Genomic DNA, 25,138 nt, shown 5'->3' on the forward strand with positions numbered 1-25,138 from the left:
ATTTCACTTAAGACAATTGATTGAATTATTTAATTATAATTCTTTTTTTATTGTGTACCTTGTGTGGTGAATATTTAAACTAAAACACATTGACCGCTAGATGGCAGCACAACGTTTCACTTGGCCCAGCCTGCGGAATATTGAGGACACGAAGAAGAAGATGACTCACCGGAAAAAAACCTTTCACCTCTGCCGCTGTGCATGAGGTTGGCGGGCTGCTCGTTGTGTGTGTTTTGGATGTATCTGTTTGAATTCTGCTGCCAAACTGGTGAAGAAAACTTCTCCGCCAAATAACTTACTATCACGCGGAATCGTTTCAGTCGGGTAAAGCAACGAGTTAACTTAAAAACACACTTACTTCACACTTAGTTAGCATTTAGCTTGCATGCTAAATAATAAGCGTTTAAAGCTAGCTAACCAACCGGCGTTCTTCTACGAGCCTGCTAACAGGCTAGCTGATGCTGGACAGAAGATTTACGTTAACTTGCTGTGCATTTGGCAGCGTACCTCTACATTATTCACGTATGACATGTTACCTAGCTTTGCCAACGCACTTGTTTAACTCTGGTTGAACGGTCCTGTAGGTAAGTTAACGGCTGTAGCTCAGCCATGCCGTCCAGCGCTGGACCCAGCAGCCCCGCCGCTGCGCTCGCCGAAGCTCTGGAGAACTCCTCACGGCTGATTGACAGACACCTGCAGGAGGACCGCTGCTTTCCTGACCTGTCGGAGCTGCTCAGCGTCCCCTCTCACAGTGAGTCGTGATTATGGAAGGAGCAGAAGAGAGATTTACCGAACACTATCTATCAAACAAAAGTATTTCTGTTTACCCGAGGGATGCCATGCCAAAGCACAAACTGAGGATAACGTAGGCGGTTGGATTATGTTGTTAAAAGCGAATAAAGCAATTGTTTTGGCACATCTTTGATACAGAAGAGTGAGTCAGTGTTGGTTGTTTACACACATATAAGCACAAGACGAGAAGGTTTTTTAGGAATGATCCTATGTAATTGAATATGATGACGAAGAAGACTAAGGGCCACAGTCCGGTACATTCAGAGAGCTGGTCTTATAACATTTAATTGTAATACATGAATAGAAAAGTTGCCATTCTTAAAAAAAATAAAATGAGAACTTATGGCTGCCAAAATATCCCCTCCACTGTAATTCATCCAGAATAGACTGATAAAAATGGGTCATAAGTTGTTGTAAGAACATGAAGATGGTTAACCAGCCTTGTAGCTCAGGTTATACAAGGGAAACGTACACTGAATAAAAATACAAAGACACAAAATGAATGCACATTACTCCATTTCAAAGATAATCCATCCACTGACACTGAAGTGTGTTTACAGTTTGCTCTACGATGGAATATGTTGTATTGATCAGGATCAAATTTGATTAACTTTGTTGTTGTTGACTGTGTTGATAGATATGCCATCCCTCTCTGGAGTGTCGGATATGGACTACCCCCTCCAGGGACCAGGTTTACTCAGTGTGCCAAATCTCCCGGAGCTCAGTGCAGTCCGCCGAGTCCCTCTGCCACCTGAGCTGGTGGAGCAGTTCAGCCGTATCCTTTTGGTCATGAAAAACTAATTGAGTGTTTTCACTTTCAATGGACCTAAAGGTTTCCATCAGCCACACAGTAAAAATATTTTGATTTGATTTGCTTTGTTTTGAGGTGAAGTTGCGTTTCAGCTTAACACTTTTACAGATATGCAATGTAACTGCATGATGGGAGTTTTTCCAGAGATCTGTCGAGCGTGGCTTACTATTGACAATGACATCTTCATGTGGAATTATGAAGATGGGTGAGTGCATTTATTTTATATGATTGACAAAATGAATGATTAGCGTTACATGAAACCAAGAGACACAGTGCACTTACTGTATAATTAGTCTTTTATTGTGAACTTCCACCTATGTTAATTCTGCATTGAATAAAATTGTTTATTTTCATTCTCCTATATTCTTTGCAGAGGAGATGTGGCCTATTTTGATGGCCTTATTGAAACCATTTTGGCAGTGGGCCTTGTAAAACCAAAACAAGGTATGTGTAGACATCTAAACTCAGCATTGATTAAACAAATTCTATTTATTTGGGAAATGTTTATGGATTTGTGTTTTCCTTCTCAGGGATACTACAGCCACACATTCACTACCTGTTAGTATTGGCCACTTCTGTGGATGTGGTGATCCTCGGGCTGAGCTTCCCCAAGAGCCAGGCTGGTGAGTCCTTCCTACAACTCCCATCACATAGACACTGCATTTGAGTTGTTCCCTGTTGCAATTATCTTTTTTTTCTCTCTCTTTGTTTTGTTGTAGGCCTGAATGACAGCATGTCTGGAGCCATGCAGCTCCTACCAGACCCCCTCTTCTCAATCCCTACAGACAACACCTACATCCTATCCATCACCTCCACAGACCTGGGGCGCATCTTTATGGCAGGAAAGGACGGCTGCCTCTATGAGATAGCGTACCAGGCGGAGGCAGGATGGCTGAGCCAGCGATGCAGAAAAATCAACCACTCCAAAAGCTCTCTGTCCTTCCTCGTCCCCTCTGTGCTCCAGTTCTCTTTCTCTGAAGACGGTAAGGAGAGGGACAGTGTTCCATGTGGAAATATGTCCTCAATTTAATTAAACGTAACTTTAAATTGTTTCTTTGTTCTTGTGTTCCACAGACCCCATTGTACAGATTGCTATCGACAACTCCCGCAACATACTGTTCACACGCTCTGAGAAAGGTGTCCTGCAGGTATGACGTTCAGTGAATATCATGTCAATGTGTGGCTGTTTATGGTTAGCTGAGAAACGTGGTGATTGTCAGTGTGCTGAAATCATTCATTTATCTGTTTGTTTAGGTGTATGACCTGGGGGCTGATGGGCAGGGTATGAGTCGTGTGGCAACCATGTCACAGAGCACCATTGTCGCAGCCGCAGGAAACATTGCCAGGTATGTCCAGATTTGTTGACCCTCAAATGTGTTTCTTTCACATCGGCTATTAATTCTCCTTATAGGGGAGTAAGAATTATTTTTTTGTCTCTCTGAAACTCTCTTTGCTTTGCAGGACAATTGATCGTTCTGTCTTCAAACCTATTGTCCAGATCTCTGTGATTGATAGATCAGAGTCCTCAGACTGTCACCTGCTAGCTGTCACTCATGCAGGTATACAGTACAGCAGTGAAGATGAGCAAAAACTGTATGTTAATATGAAATGTTTATACTTTATGTATGCCTGTAACCTTCTGGTTTCTGTAGGTGTGCGTCTCTACTTCAGCACCACACCTTTTGCCCTTCCGCACCAGAGGCACGTGGCAGTACGACCTAGCCTGCTAGCTTTGGTCCATGTCCGTTTGCCACCAGGGTTTTCTGCATCCTCTACCCTGCAGAAGCCTGCAAAGGTCCATAAAGCACTACACAGCAAAGGTAAACCTATTACCAGAAAGACCCAATGGGAGTCCAACTCAACATTGTTTTTAAACTTTAAATTAATCTGCAGCTTACAGGCGCACAAGCCCACCTATATCAATAATCCTGTAATACCATTTTGGTGTTGGTTTGTTTGAATCTTGCAGGCATTCTGTTAATGGCTGCTTCTGAGACAGAGGACAGTGACATTCTGTGGTGCATCAACCATGACTCATTCCCCTTCAAGAAACCCTTGATGGAGACTCAGGTTGGCGCATAAGAAACTTACAATAAATCGATTAAAATTGTAGGTGTCAGTTTAAGGTGTCTTATTATGATTGGTCGCTGCTCTGTAGTGCATCCTGTGTGTTCAAGTGCGTTTTGGTCAGAAACAACACACCTTTGAGTTACTTTTTTTTGTCAGATACCACCTAAAACCCAGGGTACAATGCTTAAAAGAAATCCCCAAAAAGTAATTTCTTTCCTCTTGTCTTGTATTGCAGATGATGTCTAATGTAGATGGACACTCTTGGGCTCTCTGTGCCATTAACGAGGAGAGACCATCCAAGATATTTACTCCTCTGAACAAGGATCAGATCCCCATCACTGATTCACCTGTGGTGGTCCAACAGCATAATATCCCTCCACAGAAGTTTGTGCTTCTGTCTGCAAAGGTTAAAACTACTGCTGTGATGCATAATGTTGCACACGCTCATTTTTGTTGTAGTGCACCAAAACAATGTCTTCATTCTGTATATTAAGTGTGGACTACTTGTCGTCCTGTAGGGGAGTCATATCTTCCAAAAACTGCGACCAGTAGACCAACTCCGTCACCTGCTGGTGAGCTGTGCTGGAGGAGAAAGTGAAGAGGTTGAACGTTTCTTCAAGCTGCACAGGGTACAGAGCTAAGACATATATTTATATATATATATACACACACACGCACACACACACAGTCACACATTCATGGTTTTATGCTACACGTGATACGGCAGACTGTATGACACACCGTCACACAGGACAAATGTGCAGGAATGTTTTGCACATTTGAATTGTTAATCTGTTCCATACAGGAGGAGCAGGCTTGTGCCACAGCGCTGATCCTAGCTTGTTCCAGCGCTGCATGTGACAGAGAGGTTTCACAGTGGGCAACCAGAGCCTTCTTCAGGTGAGTTCACATTTATTGTTTATACGTTCACAGATTAACACTCATGCACACTGTACACAAACTAAAAGCTGTTCCTTTGTTGTTGCATGATCAGATATGGAGGAGAAGCACAGATGAGATTCCCAGCAGCCTTGACATCTCCCAGTAACGTGGGACCTGTGATGAGCTCTCCGGTACCAGGTAAATCAGAAGTTAATGCTGACATGGGGATAAATAATAAAGATAAAGACCGAATGTGACAGCTTAAACTCTAACATTGTGTAAAGCCTCGTACACACATTATCCTTTCTGCAAGTATTTGACTAACTGGCGTACAACAGGATATCCAAACAGTGCATTGTTAAACATTTCAGATATCACATTTGGTAATACTACATGTGTAATGTTTACATGTGTAAATTTTAGGGTGAATATTCTGAATTCAACTTCACAAATCAGCTGTTCTTTGTCCATCGGAACAGGGTGTCCATCAAAGTTCTAGCTCAAAACGGTGGACAGTAAGACACCGAGGAATGGCTGTAATGGAAAAACTAGATATTCCTATGTGTTTTTTAAGAAAACACAGTCGTTTTTTGGCCAATTTTGACATTGACATTAATTTTGTTGCTCTCTCCTCAGGCATGATGCCCCCAGCTTTGGCCACACCTTTTGCACAAATGCATTCTGGGTCTGCCCCCATCACACCCATGACAGCTGGCCCAGAGGTGATTTTCTCAGGGAAACACAACGGCATCTGTATCTACTTTGCTCGCATTCTCGGGTAAGTAAATCCTGTCATCATCGTTTCACAAAACGTCTTCATTCAGAGGTGTGGATGTGTGATGATGCCGTCAAAACTGATCAATATGTTTTTCTCCCTTGTTCCCTGCCAACATCACTAACAGAAATATTTGGGATGGCAGTCTTGCTGTTGAGAAAACTATGAGCAAAGGAAATCAGACTGTCAGTATTGTAAGTATCATAATTTAACCAGGGATTTATTTAACAATTTAATAATGACTGTGTACGTAGAATGATGCTTGTAGTGGTCGGTTCACGATAACTGTTATGTTGTCTCCCCAGTTGGAAAGCAGCGTTTGTTTGTTTGATCTGGAGTCAGTCCTTATGGAGCTTAACGGTTTGCGGGAGTTTCTTGATAAAAACTCCCAGTTCAGTCCATCTGCTCTTGGTGCTGCAAGGTAAGAGCTCCTTTGATGCCTTAATAGCGTCTTCTTAGTTTAACATGCAAAAACAGGATCCACATCTGCAAAAACTACAGTAACTGAATCTTGCTTCCCATCCCCCCCAGAATAACATCTCTTCTGCTCCCTGTTAGTTTCAGCTCCCCTGCCAACCTGCAGCAAAGGCTGCTGGGATTTATGCGTCCTGACGGCACCAGCTCTCAGCAGGTCCAGCAGGAGCTCCAGAGGAAATATCACAGTGAGTAATGAGTGCAGGTTCCCACATTTCTCTGCATAGTCATGAGAATCTATATCAAATTATCAATGTTATTATGAATCAACATAAAGTAAATATGGAACTCAACGTACCAATAAAAGAAGAAAAAGTGCTTCACTTTGTTTCTCTCATAACTGATGTCTTTATTCCTTCAAATTCCTGTAACTCTTTCCCCTTTGTGTTTCCAGCCAAGGCTCAGGTCTATGAGAAAGTGTCCCTGCAGGGCATCCAGCAGTTAGTGCATCGCTCTTATCAGACTCTGGCCCTCTTGAAGCTCCTCTGCGATCATCAGTTCAGCCTCATTATGTCTGAGCTGCCAAAGGTACGTGTGCGCAAACACATCTGGTGTAGACAACTGCAGATGCTCATGCATCATCGCCGCGTTATTCATCTGCTTGTCGTCCTCAATGTAATACCCTTTTTGTTGTCGGCCATAAACCCAGTGTACAATGTGAGCGCCGCCTCTGACGAGTTCTTTCTGTGTTTGCAGGAGTTTCAAGATCAGATGAAGGGAGCAGGTTTTAAGGATGTGGTGATCCGGGGCAAGGAGCTGTCTGGAGCTCTTATCACAGCGCTCATTAATGTCTACATCAAGGATAATGCCTCTGTGGAGGCCATCAGCAATCACCTGCGCGACATCTGTCCCCTGCTGTACAGCAGCGATGACAGCGTTTGCTCCAAGGTACAAGCATATGGTCTTTTGGGTCACTGAAAGTTATTAAAATACTCTTAGCTGAATTATCTCACCATCTTTAAAGGTACTAGATGTTTCGGTCTTTATTACAGCGTCAGGAGTCAGCATTTCTAGTTTTATTGATGTCTCCGTGCTTTTGCATTTCTTGCAATCTTCAGGATAATTTTAGGGGTATCAAAGTCTTTAATGTATTGATTTACCCACATTGATTCATGTGTCTTAATGCTGAATTTGTTGCTTTTTTTCCTCCCACTCAGGCTAATGAGTTGCTGCAGAGCTCCAAGCAGATTCAGAATAAAGCAGATAAAGAGCGAACACTGAGGGAGTCTCTACGGCTCTATCAGCAGATCAGTCAACACACGGATCTGCCGCTGGTCTGCTCCCAGTACAGACAAGGTAAGGCACTAGATGCACTTTCTGTGTTTGTTTGGCTTTCATGTGAAATTTCCACTAATGCAAATCAACTGTGTCAGTGCGTTTCTACGAGGGAGTCCTTGAGTTGTGCCTCACAGCAGCAGACAAGAAGGATCCACAGAGATTGGGGCCCCACTTCTACAAGAACGGCGAGCCTGAGGAGGATGGCGTGGGACAGCAGGCCTTCCATGAAAGGTAACGCGACAAAGAAGTAGCACACAAATCAGCAGCGTTGACGGGCGTTTTAGCCAATTGTGAACAAAATGTTCACCCCTCCTGTGTTTGCTCCAGACTTTCGTGTTATAAGTGCATCACAGACACCATGCAGGAGCTGGTCAACCAGAGCAAAGCCGCCCCTCAGTCCCCCAGCGTCCCGAAGCAGCCTGGGCCTCCTGTCATGACCTCTGACCCTAACATGCTTAGCAACGAAGAAGCTACAGCTCATGTGAGTAAGAAGGGGTCGATTCATTCTTCTTTCTTTCCAGAGCAGTGTATATGATCCGTATTGATAATGGAAATATGTTGTTTCTTTGTAGTGTGAGCAGATCCTTGGTCTGGCCCAGAGGTCTCAGGACGAGTTGTTTCACATCGCTCTGTACAACTGGTTGATTCAGGCCGACCTGACGGACAAGCTGCTGGAGGTAGTGTTGTTTGTGCTGTTTATATGTGGGGGTTTTTTCTTCTTATTTTTAAACATGAAACTTGACTTAAAGGAAGAATATGTAAAACTCATGGCTAGTGTTTAAAATGGGTACTGACGGCCATCTTTTTGATAGCTGTCTTATTTTATTTCCCCCTCTGTTGTCCAGGTGAATTCTCTGTACTTGGAGGAACACCTGATGCATATGATCAAGCAGGACCAGAGTAAGGTGCACAACATGGATCTGTTGTGGCGCTACTACGAGAAGAACCGTAACTTTGGCAAGGCAGCTCATGTGCTGGCCCGTCTCGCCGACATGCACAGGTTTGTACAAACAACAGCTGGATATAGGTTTAATTTCAGGCTTCCATAAAATAATAATAATCACAAACACCCTCCAACACTGACTCTTCAGTAAACCCTGGTTACCACATATACTGTATACTGTATGTATTTGTACTTCATGGTCTCTTCTAATTGTCTGTAAAGTGAAGACATGATTTTATAAAGGTGCCTTGTTCGTTCTATGATTATGCAGCACTGAGATCTCATTGAAGCAGCGTTTGGAGTACATCGCCCGAGCCATCCTGTCCGCTAAGAGTTCCTCCTGCATCTCGGCTCAGGCCTCTGATGGAGAGTTCCTTCATGAGCTGGAAGAAAAGATGGAGGTGTGTGTGCGTGGTGGCGATCATGGTGAACGTCATCTATGAGAGATCCAGCGTTGTAACCACTCAATTTCTGTGTTTGTTTTCCCAGCTGGTGCGTATCCAAGTACAGATCCAGGACACCCTGATCAGACAGTATTCCCATCATCCCTCAGTGAAAAATGTCATCTCTCAGTTGGACTCGGAGCTCATGGACATCACCAAGGTAACATGCAGCAGCTGCAACATTAATTTCATTATTAAAGTGAATGGAAAATGTTGATTATTATATGTTAATTGCTAAATAAATGTTCCCTGGTGTAGCTCTACGGGGAGTTTGCCGACCATTTCAAATTGTCTGAGTGCAAGCTGGCAATCATCCACTGTGCAGGACACTCTGACCCAATCCTGGTGCACTCGCTGTGGCAGGAGATCATGGAAAAAGGCAAGTGAAAAGTCAACACCTCACTAAAATGTACCGCAGCCACACTCTTTTCTAAATGCCCTTCCCATGCTATATATGATGTTGGTGTCAGTGATGATTGTTTTGTCTCATCTAGAGCTGGGAGACACCGTGGCTATGAGTCCAGCAGACAGGATGAGGTCTCTCAGTTTGAAACTGGTGTCACTGGGAAAGATTTACGCAGGAACACCAAGATATTTCCCTCTAGGTAAGCGTTCACGCCTTCCTGTAATTATGTTCAGTTTCCTCTCGTTAGAATTTTTCAGCCATTTTGTTAACATTAATATAATTAGACTTCCCTGTTGCATCATTTAAGTCAGCATGTCTCAGCGCTAAAGGCTTGCAAGGTCGTGCTGGAGCTCTAGGTGATTGCTTAATTATCCTCAATACAGCCAGCCTGTTCAAACTTGTCTTCTCCACGGAGTAAATTATTCATTTTATATGTATCCTTGGTACTTGCATGCATGCACAGAATCAATTATAGCAGACACAAAGCATCTTTCCCCCCACTGATTTTGCAAATTGTTGAGTATGCAGTGCTAACCAGTGCTGATCCTGTCCTGTGATTGTAGAGTTCCTAGTAAAGTTTCTAGAGCAGGAGGTGTGTCGCATGAACTGGGACGTGGGCTTCGTCACCTCCACCATGCAGGAGATTGGAGTACAGCTGCCCCGTCTTCTTGAGGTCTATGACCAACTCTTCAAAACCCGGGTACTTGCTCTGGATAAGATATCATTATGCCCATCATTATAAACAGGAGGTTGAGGATTAAATTGTCTCTTTCTTAATCCACCAATCTGCTTCATTCCTGCTCGCTGTAGGATCCCTGTTGGCAGCGGCTGAAGAAACCTCTCCACTTGGTGGAGTGTATCCACGTGCTTCTGTCAGGATACGTGGATGATCCCAGCAGAGTACCAACCTATGACAGGTAATCACTGTCAGAGTAGCTGTTCAGCTTCTATGCTGTAGTGGGCGCTGTGGTGTGGGGTTTGGGTATACAGAGCTTTCCTGTAGCACTTTGATCATAGCTCTGTTGTACTTAAGGTATCCTTGCTGAAAAGCTACTACTTTACTCAGATGAGGACCGAACACTTTTTTTGCTCTTACTTTATTGGCAATATGTTGTGGTTTCTTTCTATTGACAAATGTACTGACTGTAAGTCACTTTGGACAAAAGCTAAATGTAAATGCATGAGGTCCCTGGTTAAAGTCCTCTGACAGTTAATGCTGCAATCCCGCCAAAGTCCATGAGCAAGACAAACATCTAAGCTGTCATCTTGATCGTACTGAGGTGTTGTTTTTGCAGGGAGATGTATTTTTGCTCCGTTTCTAGGAAGCAGCTTATGTCTGTCAATCACTTGTGCACTAAAACCAGGAGCTGCATTCAGTCAGTCAAACGCACAGCAGACAGACACGACCAAATGCCCACTGTTTATCCAAGATTGATGCTTATTGTTTGTGTCAGGATCACTTCTCTGTGAGAACTACTAGCCACAGGGGTGTTGTTGTTTCAAGGATAGGTTCACACTTATTCAAGTCTGTCTGAAAACACTACTCACATGCCCATAGTTACATTGACAGGTTTATTCTCCGCTGTAAGTGTTCCTCTTGTCCTTCCAAGAATACCGTTCCTAAAGCACTTTCAATGCAAGAGATGGATAGTGGACATCCTCCAAAGTTTTGGTATCAGTTTCTCTCCACATCCCTGCTTGATTTGCCTTACTCAGACTACAGACTACCTCATTAGTTGCAGCAGGGTGCCTAGTGTGTTACTGACCCTTTCAAAACCTGCAATAAACCTGCATTAAACTTGGTTTAACTGCTTCCTTCCAGACGCCGATTCACTAACGTGTGCCTTGACAACATCTGTGGATACCTTGTGGAGCTGCAGTCTCTGAGCCCAAACTCGGCCCTCCAACAAACCATCGGCAACTTCAAGTCCCTGCAGGCGAAGTTGGAGAAACTCCACTGATGCTACTAATGACGTTCTTCACAGGACACTGGACAGGTGACCTCTGGATCTTGCACTGCGGGTGTTAATTAAACAGCTGATTCAAAAGTGATCCACAATCAGCACATGCAATGTTTGTTTGAATTCCAGAGTAGAGTTTGCTTCTTTGCCTCTTCAGTCTGTTACAGCTTAGCAAGAGCTTGTTGTTAAGGGACAGATGGAGCAGATGACAGTAAAGTATTCTCATAAAGAAGAAAAAGACAGAAGAGACAAGTTTTATAACTTATTTAATACATTTTGTTATACGTCTAAACATTATGCTGAAATACAGCTTTGGAAAGCAAGGCACTGTTGGTTATTTGCCTTGTGTGCAAATAGCTGTGCCTTTGCACACAATGCATTACAAAGCTGAGTTACCTTGTATTCATAAAAACACACCAAACTCTGAATTTTACATGTGAATTTTCATATATTGAAAATGCACTAATTTACGATGGATTTGGGACACTTAGACTAAAGCCTTTTGATCGCAGGGGAATAATTTGATTTGATTGTTTTACATTTGCCTCCAAACAAACAAGTGTTGGATGTTGTAATTATGTATATAACTTGGCCACGGTGTTGTCTCTTCTGCCAAAGGCCACGCACACACACCATGTGCATTATTTACAGTGAGCGTTTTGCCTACTTGGCTGATAAATTTAACAAGGATGTTGTGATTGTTTTCAATGTAGAAGATTTTTTTTAACACTGTGCAGTTGAAGTGCTGCACTGAAAAAAAAATCATAAAACATTTTTATAAAGAAATAAAACTTGTCATTGATTTTGTGTATGAGAATCTTTTGAAAACACTACCGTTGTGACCTGTGAACCTACAAACGTATTGACTTCTATACAATATTCTAGTTTACAAATAATCTGCATCAGAAAGGAGGATTTATTCTTGAGTTGATAATGTGACACTGCAGAGGGAGCGCAATTATGGATTTATGTCTTCACTGTTTGTGTTTACGTAATTATCTTTAATTGAAAAGGGCACTTTGTGTTTCTTACAGTCATCACCATCAGGAATTGCTGCAGTAATTGCTAATTTTTTCTCTCCAATTTACTTCACACTCTAGTGCACAATTATGCTAAATCTGTATCCTAATGAAAAATAATTCTTACTTGATGCTGGGTTGATTTAGCTTTTAAGTAAAAATGAGTTTGTATTCTTATACCATACATTACGGTAACTAGAAATAAAACCGTCAGTCTCACCGCTTCCATGAAAATCTCACTCTTAACTTTAAATCTTTATTGAGTCTTTAGGCATCTTGAATTAAGGTCGACATAAGGTTCAAAACTAACATCACTTTTGAGAAACAGACATCAGATGCGACAGGGCGTTAGAGTTGTAATGTAAAATAGGGCTGCACATTTTCCTTTTCTGTTAATCTACTTATTATTTTCTCAATAAATCCCTTCATCTGGTTTGAAATGGTAGAAAAGTGCCAATCCAAACCCCCACGATATTCAGTTTACCATCCGACAAGACAAAGAAATGCAGTGAATCCTCACAAATGAAAACTGTAAACCTCCTAATGTTTGATACTTTTGCTTTAAAGAAGATGATTATTTGGTTATCAAAATATTTTCAATCGATCGACTAATTTTTCAGCTCTAAAGTAGTACTAAAGAAAAAATATAAGAGTGTCATTATGGACAAGTTGTTTTGCACTTAAACCGCATGTTAAATCCCCGTCTTGCTCATCCTAAGTAATGGATGCTTTTATTTACCTACGAGCAGATTCTGACGGCTGTGGACGTGATCGACACATTTCTACCTTTTGCATGAGCAAGAAAGCTTTTTCACTCCGTACAGGAATATGTAGGGGATGATGCTGGTGTAGGAGGCCGCGATGTAGCTCGCCACCTCCACCAACATTGACGAGGTGTGGATGTTGTTGGTGATTCGCAGGAGCAGATGAGTCAGCCAGCAGACCAGGAACACGCTGGCTACAGCCACCACGCTCTTGGCTGCCCTCACCTGAGTGCTCGCGCTCTGACTGGGCTTGGCTGGCATCTGGCTGGGCCTTGAAAGGTTTGGTGGAGCTCCAACACTGCTGAATGTGTTAGTTTCCCCGTTGATGGCACAGCTGGGGTCTGACAGCCCTCCACTTTGGCAGGAGGAGGCGGGTATGCCTGTGTAAATATGTATTGGGGATGCAGACTCTTTGGGATCTTTGGAGGTGCTTGGTCCAGAAACGGTGCTGATTGATGCGTTCTCAATACTCTTGTCTTTATCCTGAACCATCTCCTTGGAAGTGTCCGAATTAATTCCCCGTATGCGCTGCTGGTTTTGGAGTAAAGTGATGACAATCTGGACACTGGCAAACACAATCCCAGCGACGGGGAGAGCGTTAGCCAGGGTCAAATAAAGGATATCATAGGTTTGCCTAGCAATTTTGTTGGGGAAGACATCTACACAGTCTTCGTGGCTCTCATTTCCACTCTCCACCGCGACGAAGAAAAAGTGCGGGATGCTGAAGGCCACTGCCAGCGTCCAGCTCCCAGCCAGCAGACACCCCACCAAACGCAGGCTGTCCAGCTGCACCGGGGCGCCCCCGCGCTTCAGGGAGCCCACGAGCTTCTGGTGCCAGAAAGCACTGATGAAGAAGGTGGAGTAGATGCTGCTGGTTTCCGAGAGGTCGGCACAGAAGCGGAACACGCCACAGAAGGTTTCCCCGAGGAACCAATGTCCAGCAAAGTCTGCTATGGTGTCGGGCAGGTCCACCAGGCAGTTGGTGATGAGGTTGGAGACGGCCAGGTTGATGAAGAGGACCTCGTTGGTGCGGATGCCAGATTTGTTCCCGGGCAGGGAGCGTACAGCCAGCCAGTTGTTCCCCAGGATCCCTGCCAGGAACATGAGTGCTCTGATGATGGATTCAATTAACTCTTCTGCATCCATCGTTTCACGAGATCAGGTGATGACTTCACTGTGCAGTCGACCGGTCTCCTAGTTTCCCAGGCTTGTAATGTGGGGTGGTTTGGACCTTTAAAGAGATGGCTGTGAAGCCATGAGCCAATCACAATGTAGAGTCTCTCAGTGGGACTTCATCATGATGTCCCACAGAGATCCTTTTCATGACAGGCCCTCCTATCTTAAAGGAGAATACCGCCCATTTGATCATTTCACTTTGTTCCTGCTTCTTTGCAAAATATATAAAAAACAGACTGCGTGGACCTCCTGCATGCAGATGGGATCTTAATTCCATCTTAACTCTTTTCGTGTGTGAAAAATGAACATCATTTTACAGCTGCACAAAGTGTGGCCCATTATTTCTCCATGCCGCATCACTTGATTTTCACACCCAGTGGCGAGACAAATTAGTGATTTACTCCCCGATTTAATCTTTAGAAATGAACAAACACAGACTGAACTGTCTGCATGCAATGTCTGAATATTGTAGCCTTCCCCCTTTATGTTTAAGAAGTTTGTCTAATGCCTTTAGAACGTTTGGCACAATTTTCTTCTTTTAATAAAAGGTCATGACAATTATTAATGGTTAATAAGTCATTAATTAATGCTTTATAAATGTTGGTAATCATCAATAAATGCTCATGGTCCATGCAATGCTCCATAGTCTCCACTTGTAAATGTTTCCACAACCTGCCCTTCAAGTATTATTATTATTATTATTATTATTATTATTATTATTATTATTATTATTATCCATTAACCATTAATAAAGCCATTAGTTACAACTTGTATAGAGAAAATTGTGCCATTTAAACTCACTTTGTGGAGACTTGGGATGGAAATACGAGTTTATAAAATAGGTGGATCAGATTATTTATTTTTTTAATGAACAAATATCTCACATAATTAATAACTCCATCCTGATATGGACACTAATGCACATGATTTTAATTATTCTGCTCGTCCGGTCCCAGCGTGTGCGTGTGTGTGTGTGTGTGTGGGAGGGGGTGGTAGTGTAGTATTGCTCCACGTGATTCATGACTAAAAGCTCCACCTTTTGGAGAAACCGGAGGCGGCGTCCGTTAGCTGCTGCCTGCCGGGACGGACAGACGGGACGGGATGCTGAGCAGAGCCGCTGCGGGCTTTCGCTATCGGGGATCTTTTTCTTTTTTCCCCTCCCCCTCCTCCCTTTTGACTATGCTTTTCGTCTCGCGACGCTCCTGAGGTCGATGCGAGGCGGGGGACCTGACACGCAACAAACAGGTGCTCGCGCGCTGCGCTCCGCCGTCGCTTTCCTCCTCATGAGAGTCTGATGAGCGCGAGGACAGGATGCCCGCCAGCGGCGCCGACTCGCTGAGACCCAGCGCCTTCATCCCGGTGAGCACGGCCGCCTGCCTGCTGCTCGGCTCGACCTCCCTGTTCTTCGTCTTCACGTAAGTGCCGGCCGGGCGAAAAGGGAAAAGTTGGTGACATGTAACTGTTTGGTTTGCTCCGCAGAGAAGTCATCCATCCATCCACGCACTCATCCCCCCATCCTTCATCCAGCACGCATCAGGTAGCCTGTTCTTAATGCAAGTGTGTCTGTGTTTGCATGTGGAACTGGATTCTGAGAAGTGAAATATTGTAATATTACTCCAATTTTTAAATATTTTACTTTTAGACACTTTTCAATAAAAAAACACACATGAAGAGCTCCTCTTCTTCCTCTCACTGACGTCCCCTCCCGCTGGCAGTCCCACCAGGGGTGGCTATCATCTGACCCGGTTGGCTCTCAGTGTGGGCCAGCCTGGGTGCCTGCCCATGCACCCTGAGGACTCACAGTAAGCACAGTTAAGGGGATAAGCCACCCACAGTCAACATGTATCAAAGCGCCGTTATGACCCACATGTGTCATACATTTAGCTGATGGAAAGGCGAATACCAACTCCAACGATGTGTTTTTTTCTCGAGATCAGATGGCCTGATCTGAAATTGGAAGTTTTTATACAACGTTTGGTGAAAGCGTTGAAATGGTTAATTTTAGCCTCCTCGTTTTGACCTATTTGTGAGGAACTAGTGGGAGGCTGGAAAGATATGCACTCAAGCCAACGCTGGTATGCAGGGGAAAAAAGAAAGAAATATAAAGCACATAATACCCTGGAATCCATTTAAATAAGGCCTATAGGTTAGTCAGAGTTATCTATATATTGCAAAGGCTTTGCATTAAGAACCACAAAGGAAACAACACCAGGGTCAGATACCTTACTTTCAATATGAAAACCCCTCTGACATCTACTGTTGACTCGCTGGTTGAAGGCTTCCACCTCATCAGCTCTATCAACCAGTCGACTGACCCATGACTTCTGCAGCCATATTTGGCCTAGTTTCTCCCCTGTTCTCCAGCAGTGCACCGTTTCCACTGGAATCTGACACCAGATTGGGACTACGGGATTAGGATCCTCTTGCCAATGCCATGTGATCCCCATCTGGGAAAATGGAGTCTGGGATCTTTGATTTAGTGTGTTTCTTTTTCCACGCATCATTACATTTCCTTTATTTCCATTCTCTTTGTGAAAAAGCTGAGAGTTATGGATACCAGCAGAAATGTGAGATCTTTAAAAGAAACATGCTTTGAGTGAAATCGTGTTTAGTCTTTCATTTATATGGTAGATTATACCACGTCATGCTTAAAGAGAGAGCGCTAAAACAGGAGTGCATCAGACAGGGTGGATACAGGTTTATTCAGGAAAATTATATGTATTTTAGAACATCAAAGAAAGCAAACGTGTTGAGAAGTATGAACCTTAAAAGGAGCATAACATGCTCCCTTTAAAATGAATAATATCACCAAAAGCAGAGCTGGGCAGGTGCCTCGTACTGTTCAGCCTCTGTAACACTGAGTCAAAGGGACGCCGCTTGTCATCTGCCATAACACTGCCTCTGCCTTTACTCAGGTTGCTGTGAATCATGGGAACACGTGAATATCCAGTCAGGCCTTTTGTTTTGTCACGTTTTGTATTGACGTTCACTTTCGACCCCAATTTGAATCATAAACCCTGCAGTCATATAAAGTCCATCTGTTAATAATCTTGCAGTTTGTGTGTGTGTGTGTGTGTGCACATTAATAGTGGAAGCACGCATGCTACCATTTTCCATTGCCGGTTTGGTAGAGTTAGAAAGGGCTCTTTTGTTTTCCTTCGCCTGATAAAATACATCAGTTACTGGTTTCCTGCTTTTGTTCCTCTGACCGTGAACCGTTGTTTGGGTTAGTGCTTCAGGTTTTGTGCATTGTTAAACTCAGGCCGGTCGCCTACGCCCAACAAAGACATCGGAGAGACCAAGGAAAAATGTCCCTTGTTAATTAAGCTATTTTCAGCTCTGCCCAGGCTCAGAAATAAACTGTTCAGAATGCTGAAATGTGTTGAAACGAGAAAAAGGCAACACGTGTGAAAAGTGTAGATGCAAACACTGCAGGCAGGTTAGAACATCAGTCTTTGCATGTGACATATTATACAGGAATTGCAGTTTAAATTGAGACACTTAAAGCTAGACTATGTAAACTCTGCTGAACAGCGGCCACTGTGGTCACAAATTGCAATTACATAGTGCTGAATGCTAATTCTGTATATGCATAATGTATACACACATTAACAGGAGCGCCGATAGAGAAGAGACTCTGTAAGTTACTCTGTTATTTGTCAAGTTGGCTAACATTGATGAGTTAAGGCTGCTGCAGTAAAACCCCTGAGTGTCTTACATTGAGATGGGCTGCGTTTTTATTGTTGTTAAATTCAACTTTTCACTTTTAATTTTGAAATGTGCATCTTATAAACTGTTGCCCATAAAGTTGGAATATTTTGTTTTGGTGAAAATGTATTCATGCATGACATTTGTTTGACATTTGCCAATGATTCCAACTTTCTAGGCGACGCTGTATGAAGAGATACTGTACATCCCCGCTCAGTTTCTGGGCAGATTTAAAGACGCTGAGCTAGCTGTGCTAACAGTGTGAACGCTGTGTGCTTAAAGTGTTAAATACCAATGCTGACAGAGCCAACAGTGTTAACCTGAGCGGAGAACTGGAGGGTGGGCCGCTCTCCTGACGGGATGGCGGTATCGCCTGTAACCGCCATATGAGCACAGTCCAGAGCTAGCTAGTTATTAATGCTATGAATGCATAAAGAGAACATTTAAAGCTTATATCGCTTTACTTTCAGGCATCCACTCATTTCACAACCACACTCCCATGACACTGAGCGCAACACATCAGTGCTTTCTGTCTAGAAATCTTGCGGACCACATGGCTGTGATGTCATTCATGTAACCGTGGCAATATTTCACAAAAGGAGCCCTGGCTGCCAGCACTAGTGGACTTGCGGCTGGACCAACTGTGCTGCGTCTGCTGTGCCACTGACCCACTGCGGAGATGAGGCCAGCGTGCAGATTGCAAGAGCAGCTTACTGTTCTGTGTGATTTAATACAGCTCTGCCTGGGCTGTTTCATTAGGTGGGGCTTGTCTCGGCCACGCCGCAGTGTAATGAACTGTCCCTCCCTGCGGGTCGAGATGGCCTCAGACCGATGACGGAGGCTCACTGTCCACACGGAGGCGTGAAGAAAGTTTGGACGGGCTTCCGGCTCACCTTCAGTGTTTCATCTGCTGCACGTTCATCCACTTGGAGCTGTATTTTGCATATTGTAGAAACATCTCCATAAAATCCATGCAAAATGGTTGAAACAATTGTCACAATCCATCAAGCATCTTTTCTGATCATTTCTATTACACACACACACACACACACACACACACACACACACACACACACACACACACACACACACACACACACACACACACAGACACACACACAAATTACAGTACAGACAGTTAATGTGAATCCGTCCAATCTCAGCACAAAGTATGTGTTTCTTTGTAATGTTGACATTGATATCAGCCGAAGCCATGTGTATTTTCTCATCATTCTCAGAAAACTCCTCCCTAGTACCGTTATAATGACAACATGGCTCATTCCGACTATCTTGTGCTTGTCATTTTGATGGCTCTGCCATGTTCACTGACACAAATATGTATAATTTGTCGGATCTGAAGCAAATTACAGGCTTCTGCAGGTAATCCATTGTGCGGTGACGCAATTACTGTTTTTACTGAAATGAATCAAAGCATCCAAAAGATAATTTGGTGAAATTGCTGTCGTTTATAAAGAAAGAGAGTGCGTTTCTTCTTTCAAAGACTCAGGGTAAACAGTATTTATTTGTAAGATCTCATGCAGAATGATGAGAGGGTTGTTGTAACTAACCAGCTTGAGTTACACAGATTATTGTATCTGATCAGATATGACAGTTTAAGCGCGTGTCAAACAGGACCAGTTTAATGAGAAGAACTTTGACACACATCCTGAAAAGCAGCCTTTGGAGGGGGGGGGGGGGGGGGTCGGATCATGCTATGCTCCTTAATCTTTTTGTCACATATTCACTGCCTCCTCATAATTTCATTATGCTAAATTTGTTCATATCTACAAAGGGATTCTTGTCCTATTTCCATTTTTCCTTTCTCATTATCCGTGGTGAGCGGGGAGCCGTCTGCAGGTGTCGACTTCTAGCAGCGAACCGATTGGCTTCATGTCACGATACAAGCAGTGTATAGTAACGTGTGATATATGGTGAATATGCGCAATCTGTGTATTTAGCATCTAATGTGAGGAATCCACAATGCAGCGGAGCGGCAGAAACGGTCTATAATCCAGAGATCATAATCCAGGGATTACTGCGTTTGCAGCTGGCATGGCATCAGCAGGCATTCCTCTGGAGGGCGTGGACCCCTCCCCCACTCCCTAAAACCAGCCGGGGGGTTTGGGGATTGGAGCCACAATGGGATGAAGCGCATAATTGAAGCGGATGACTCTTCATTTTGTCAGAGTTTTCACTTTCGATAATACTTTTGTTTTAAACGCTCGTTTTTTTACGGTTTACTTGGGCCTAGCGGGGAAAAATCCATGAAGATAGAACCAGACACATTTAGAACATTCCCATACAGTATATATATGTAGGTTAAACATGTGATGTTCAATCACACTGTTAATATAATCCAGTGAATCTTTTCCTCTGTAACCTGATTACGCCGCCCCTCCCTCTAATCTCACACAGTAGAGATATAATCATACTCCCATTCAGCAGAATACTGTTGAGGAGGCGAAGTGATGGTTCTCTAAGATTTTAGGACACGTGGAAAGATGTTACACAATCCTGACATATCTCAGTACTGTGTTGCATAAAAAGAATAGTTTGAATAGTTTTGAACCTAGGGCTGCAACTAACGATTTATTCATTTAACAATCTGCTGATTACTTTCACAATTAATCAATTAGTTATGTCAGAGAATAACAAGAAATGCCATCATAGAGTCTAAGATGATGTTTTAAAATGTCTTGTTGTCAAGCCCAAAATGATTTGTTTTTATGTTATAAAACAGAAAAATGTTAAAAATCCTTTTGATTAATTTTCTATCAATTCATTAATCGATTGACCATTTTAGAGCTAAACGAAGCTATGAACCTGTCCCATCATAAACAATCTCTTCATAACGCAACACTAATACGACAGACCCACCTCACTCTGTCTTTTGTCAGATTCTTAAATGATATAGGAAGATGGAAAATAACCGTCAGCATTTTTAATAATTAAGTAAGTTGTATATTTTGGGGTTTCGGGGGTTTGTTAGTGGTGTCCAGATCTGCTTCACTGTGTGACACAGATGCAGATGTTTCTGCAGGGTGCAGGAACTGTTTTTGCCGGGAGAGACCCCATGATTTAATCCCTTGTTGCTCACTGTTGAACGCACTAATACGTGCTTATCTCTCCACTGTAAACAATTACCTTTGGGATCCAGTGCTCCCATCAGAATAAATGGGATGAAGATTATCCCCTGAAATCTTTGTTGTACATCCTTGATTTGTGTTAACCCAAGTCGAGGCTGGATAATTGCAAGGTTGAGAAACGCCGTGAAACCCTTCTGATTTACATCAGGACTTCGGCTTTGAATGAACACTCAAGTACAGGAAACGTTTTTTTCCTTCTTCCCCCTCCCCGTGTTTGCATATTCAGATGCCCGTGGCTGGCTGTAACCATCTGCCCTGCCGTGCCACCATGCTGCGCCACCCTCTTCCTTTTTGTGCTGGCCAACTTCACCATGGCAACATTCATGGATGCTGGTGTGCTCCCGATGGGTAAGTCATCTTTTATGTGTGTGTGTGGGTGGTTGGGGGTTTCATTTGTTGAAATGTTATTTAACCAGTTTCACATATTGTTTTCCAGCAAACGAGGACGAGGACAAGGATGACGAGTTCCGCGCTCCTCTGTACAAGAACGTGGACGTGAAGGGCGTCCAGGTGCGGATGAAGTGGTGCGCCTCCTGTCATTTCTACAGACCGCCACGCTGCTCCCACTGCAGCGTATGCGATCACTGCGTGGAGGTTAGTGTGGGTTATTTTTAGCAAGAAAAAAATAGAAAACACTTTAAATGGGGGGAAATGAGTGATAAGACCACGGGTAGCGCCAGTGGGTGAGTGTAGCAATGTGTGTGGGGAAAGTCAATAAAGGGGATTTCTGCAGTGAATGATGGACAGAGTGCGATGGAGGGGGAGAGAGATCTCATTAATCAGGTTAATCCTTTTCTCAGATCCCTTGTAGTCTCAGTAGAAATGCAATTTGGAAAAGGGTTCAGGGAGTCTGCATTAAACAAAGTGTATTTAGAAAGCAGTTTTCAACGAATGCTTCATTTTCAGTTGATTTCTCTTTTCCCACGTTCTCCCCCCCCAGGATTTTGACCACCACTGTCCGTGGGTGAACAACTGCATCGGGAGGCGAAACTACCGCTATTTCTTCCTGTTTCTGTTGTCGCTGACAGTTCACATGATCGGCGTCTTCACCTTTGGCCTCACATACGTCCTGCACCACAAGGAGGAGTTATGGAAGCTGCACTGCACCGTCACGTATCCTCAGTATGTGTGTGAACATGTAAACATGTCGTGTAAACGTACAAAACTTCTTTTCTGGTTGAGTTTTCCTCAACAGCATGTGCAGTTTGGTCGTGATCAGCATATCAGGGCTGTTTCTCATCCCGGTCCTCGGTCTCACTGGATTCCACTTGTACCTGGTGTCCAGAGGACGCACCACCAATGAACAAGTCAGATTGGTTTGATTGAAAACTGAAGTATATCAATTATTATCATTCTGTTATTTTGATTTCATTCTCTTCATGACCTGCAGGTAACTGGGAAGTTTCAAGGAGGAGTAAATCCGTTCACCCGAGGTTGTTGCAACAACCTGGAGTATCTGGTTTGCAGCCCCATCTCTCCAAAGTAAGAGCCATTTATTTTCCCCTAATCTTCAGATTTTCAGGAAGCCTTGTAACTCACTGGCTGACACCCTGTTTGTCATGTGACCCCAGCTACACAGCGAGGCCCTGTAAGAAAACAGTGATCCACGTTCAGCCTCCCTTCCTGAGACCCGAGATCGACCGACAGAGGCAGATGAAAGTCAGAGACAATGGGATACTCAATAAAGTATGCATGAAAAAAAAAGCAAAGTTATAATTAAGTCATTTTCTTAATGTTCTATCATCGTCTAAAGATTTTTTTTTCTCCTGCCAGCGAACCTCAGCCGGATCTGTCGAGCTGTCAGAACTCACGCAAATGAAAACGCCACCTCCGCTGCCGCCCAAACCAGACCACGGCCTGCTGAAAAGCCAACTCGCTGTCATGGATGGTACTGTAGGATGATACATATGTAATGTGATAACCAGACACCAATTTGTACTGCATACATAGCCTACTTGTGTGGTGACAGAGATACTGCAGCATCAAGGATACATCTTATTGTATATGCCTGAAGAGCCAAAGCCTGATACAGTTTATGTGCCATTTTTGGTCCAAAAAAACCACAAGGGCATTGCAGTTTATTTTGAGTTGATTCCAAATACACCATGCAGTATTTACGTACTGGTTAGTGCACCAAATGTGTATTAATCCGCTGGTGAAAGTAGGCCCTGATAGAGCTGTTTTTGAAATGTAAAATTTACATTTATGACTTTTTATAGATTCCAAATGTATTTAGGAACTAAACGAATTAGCTAATCCCGCATTGGTTTGGTTTTTTTTCATGGAATTTGTTGACAATAAGAAAAATATAGAATGTTTGTGTTCCATATCCTCATCACAGTGTTTTATTTTGCAGAGATGGGACACCACACCAAATCTATCATTCCTGTATCCATTCCCACGGTCCCACAGCTACGGCCGGTCCTGGAAGCCATATCCAGAGGATCGTCCCCCATTCCTCCAGAGCAGGTGCTTCATTAGTTAATATGAGTATGAGCCTCAATATCCAAGCCCTGGTTTTTATCCTTTTCACTGACAGACAGGGACTGTTTTTGTTGTTGTTTAGTTGCTGAAGTCATCAGAGCAGCAAGGGACCAACAGAGTTCCTGACGTCTGCACAAAGACATCTGAGTCTAAACAAAGCCCCGGGAGAGGCAGCCGGCAGGCCGGACTTCCTGTCCAGGCCAACACCATCTCCAGCTCGCTGCAGCTCAACTCTCTGACGCTCAACTCCCGCTCTCTCACCCTCAAACACAACAGTCGCCACGGCAATAAATCCCAGCTACCTGCCATGCATGGTGACGGTTTGGGATCCAATCCACTGCCGGGCATCGTCAGCTCTTCCAGCCCACTGGCCAACCAAAACAGCAGTCTCTCCTATGATACCCTCATCAGCTCCGCGGACCCCCAGTTCCTGGCTCAGAGAGGGGCCCCGTCAGTCGGCTACCACCCTCATTTTATGGCTCTAGGCGTAGATGGGACTGTGGTGCAGCGGGCCCCTCCTCACGGCTACAGCCCCGTGTTTATGGGTGTCGCCAGACAGTCTCCTCAGCCTAGAGACCCCTCACCTTCTTTACAGGGTCTCACCTCAAGGGATCCCTCGCCCTCCTTCCAGGGTTTCACTCAAAGGGAATCCTGTCCGACTTTTCAAGGAGCGATGCCGAGAGACCTTGCATCCCAAAGCGTGACATCACGAGACTTCGCCATTCCAGGTCTGGCGATGCGAGATATGACCTCTCAGAGTCTCCGAGACAGCCTTCGCGACCTTGGTCCGCAGGGTTTGACGCCTCAGAAGTCTGCGGTCGCACGCTATGACAACTTTTCAAAAACCATCATGGCATCCATCCAGGAGAGACGAGAGATGGAGGAGAGGGAGAGGATGCTGCGTCTCCAGGCCAGATCCCAGGTCCTCTACGGCCCAGACATGGGGATCTACGACATACCCAGCAGGAGGAGTCTACCGCCGGACAACGTCCGACCTCCGGGTTCCCGTGGACCGACTCCTCCGGCCTACGGCTCCAGGGAGTTTCTGATGAGTACCGGCATCCTCGGTTACGGCATGAGGACCTCGCCTCTCTCCAGCTCCTCCACGTCGTCTCTGACTCGAGGCCCGAAAACGTCCAGCTCCCCTCTGCAGAGCAGCAGCAGCAGCAGCCTGCAAAGCAAGGGGAAGTCTTCCTCTCCGGCATACGGTCCTCCTGACAGACAGACTCAACTCCTCCCTTCCTCCACATCCACTCTGCCCCGTTTGCCTTCCTCCTCCACCTCCTCTGCCTCCTCCGCCCCCTCGTACGCCTCCTACGCCACGGCAAAACGATCCTCGCTCACATACTCCTCTGAGGGGAAGGACTCGGTCACCTTGGGAGCCCTGAAATAATACAAAAAAGCCTCTGTGGTTCTGACGGTGCAAATGAATCATCTATGCAGTGTTAGTCTCAGTCTTCACAGCTCCAATATACTTTGTAAATAAGAGGCCATATGGGACTTTCCTGTGTGGGATGGTGAGAACACACAGTGAAGGATACATATTCTTGAAATATCATGCAAGTGTGACCAAATCCACAAAAAAAAAACGGCGAATCTCAGGATCTCAGGACTTCCTCTTACAAACGGAGCGAGCTCTGTAAACTCAGTCAAAGCGGAAGAGCCAAGTGAAGAATACATATTAACTTATTATCTCTTTGTATGTGTTTTGATATTGCTTTTGTGAAATGATGTAATACCATATCATCTAATGTGTCCCGCTGCAAAATACCCATTTTAATAGAATTTTGTAGTTGTTTATATAAATAAAGTTATTTTGTAATTTTCACTCCTGTTGTTACGTTATTTATTTATTTATTATATATATTGTGATCAAGGCTTGGAGAGTCATAATATATACTTACACTTATTTCCATTTAAACCTGCTGCAGTGCATATAACAGTGATGATAGTACCACTGGAAAAAATCATGACATATAATGGGGATTTGAATGAAATATAACACT

General features: G+C 44.0%; 3 protein-coding genes across 3 annotated transcripts; 2 read left to right on the forward strand and 1 right to left on the reverse strand.

Moving 5' to 3' along the window:
* Positions 1-181: 181 nt before the first annotated feature.
* Positions 182-11,637, forward strand: nup155 (nucleoporin 155). The gene is made up of 34 exons (XM_084034506.1): positions 182-324; positions 585-751; positions 1,430-1,567; positions 1,712-1,808; positions 1,977-2,047; positions 2,134-2,226; positions 2,323-2,586; positions 2,678-2,751; positions 2,858-2,949; positions 3,065-3,162; positions 3,256-3,423; positions 3,573-3,673; positions 3,909-4,079; positions 4,192-4,302; positions 4,479-4,573; positions 4,668-4,753; positions 5,192-5,333; positions 5,458-5,524; positions 5,636-5,751; positions 5,889-5,992; positions 6,199-6,332; positions 6,501-6,692; positions 6,962-7,100; positions 7,178-7,313; positions 7,410-7,563; positions 7,655-7,759; positions 7,928-8,082; positions 8,297-8,426; positions 8,515-8,628; positions 8,727-8,847; positions 8,963-9,073; positions 9,438-9,574; positions 9,685-9,791; positions 10,697-11,637. Exons 2-34 carry the CDS (start codon positions 610-612, stop codon positions 10,833-10,835), a joined length of 4,104 nt encoding a protein of 1,367 aa, XP_083890632.1. The 5' UTR covers positions 182-324; positions 585-609; the 3' UTR covers positions 10,836-11,637.
* Positions 11,638-12,636: 999 nt separating this feature from the next.
* On the reverse strand, positions 12,637-13,771 carry ora5 (olfactory receptor class A related 5; the record flags this gene model as incomplete). Its single annotated transcript, XM_084034546.1, has 1 exon — positions 12,637-13,771. Exon 1 carries the CDS (start codon positions 13,762-13,764, stop codon positions 12,637-12,639), a length of 1,128 nt encoding a protein of 375 aa, XP_083890672.1. The 5' UTR covers positions 13,765-13,771.
* A 1,121-nt stretch (positions 13,772-14,892) lies between these two features.
* Positions 14,893-24,924, forward strand: zdhhc8a (zDHHC palmitoyltransferase 8a). Its single transcript, XM_084034669.1, has 10 exons — positions 14,893-15,209; positions 20,875-20,996; positions 21,085-21,242; positions 21,589-21,761; positions 21,853-21,955; positions 22,039-22,130; positions 22,220-22,334; positions 22,422-22,536; positions 23,005-23,117; positions 23,215-24,924. Exons 1-10 carry the CDS (start codon positions 15,106-15,108, stop codon positions 24,523-24,525), a joined length of 2,406 nt encoding a protein of 801 aa, XP_083890795.1. The 5' UTR covers positions 14,893-15,105; the 3' UTR covers positions 24,526-24,924.
* The last annotated feature ends 214 nt before the right edge of the window (positions 24,925-25,138 follow it).

This window comes from Eutrigla gurnardus, assembly GCF_963514095.1.
Source record: "Eutrigla gurnardus genome assembly, chromosome: 19".
NCBI classification, from domain to species: Eukaryota; Metazoa; Chordata; class Actinopteri; order Perciformes; family Triglidae; genus Eutrigla; species Eutrigla gurnardus.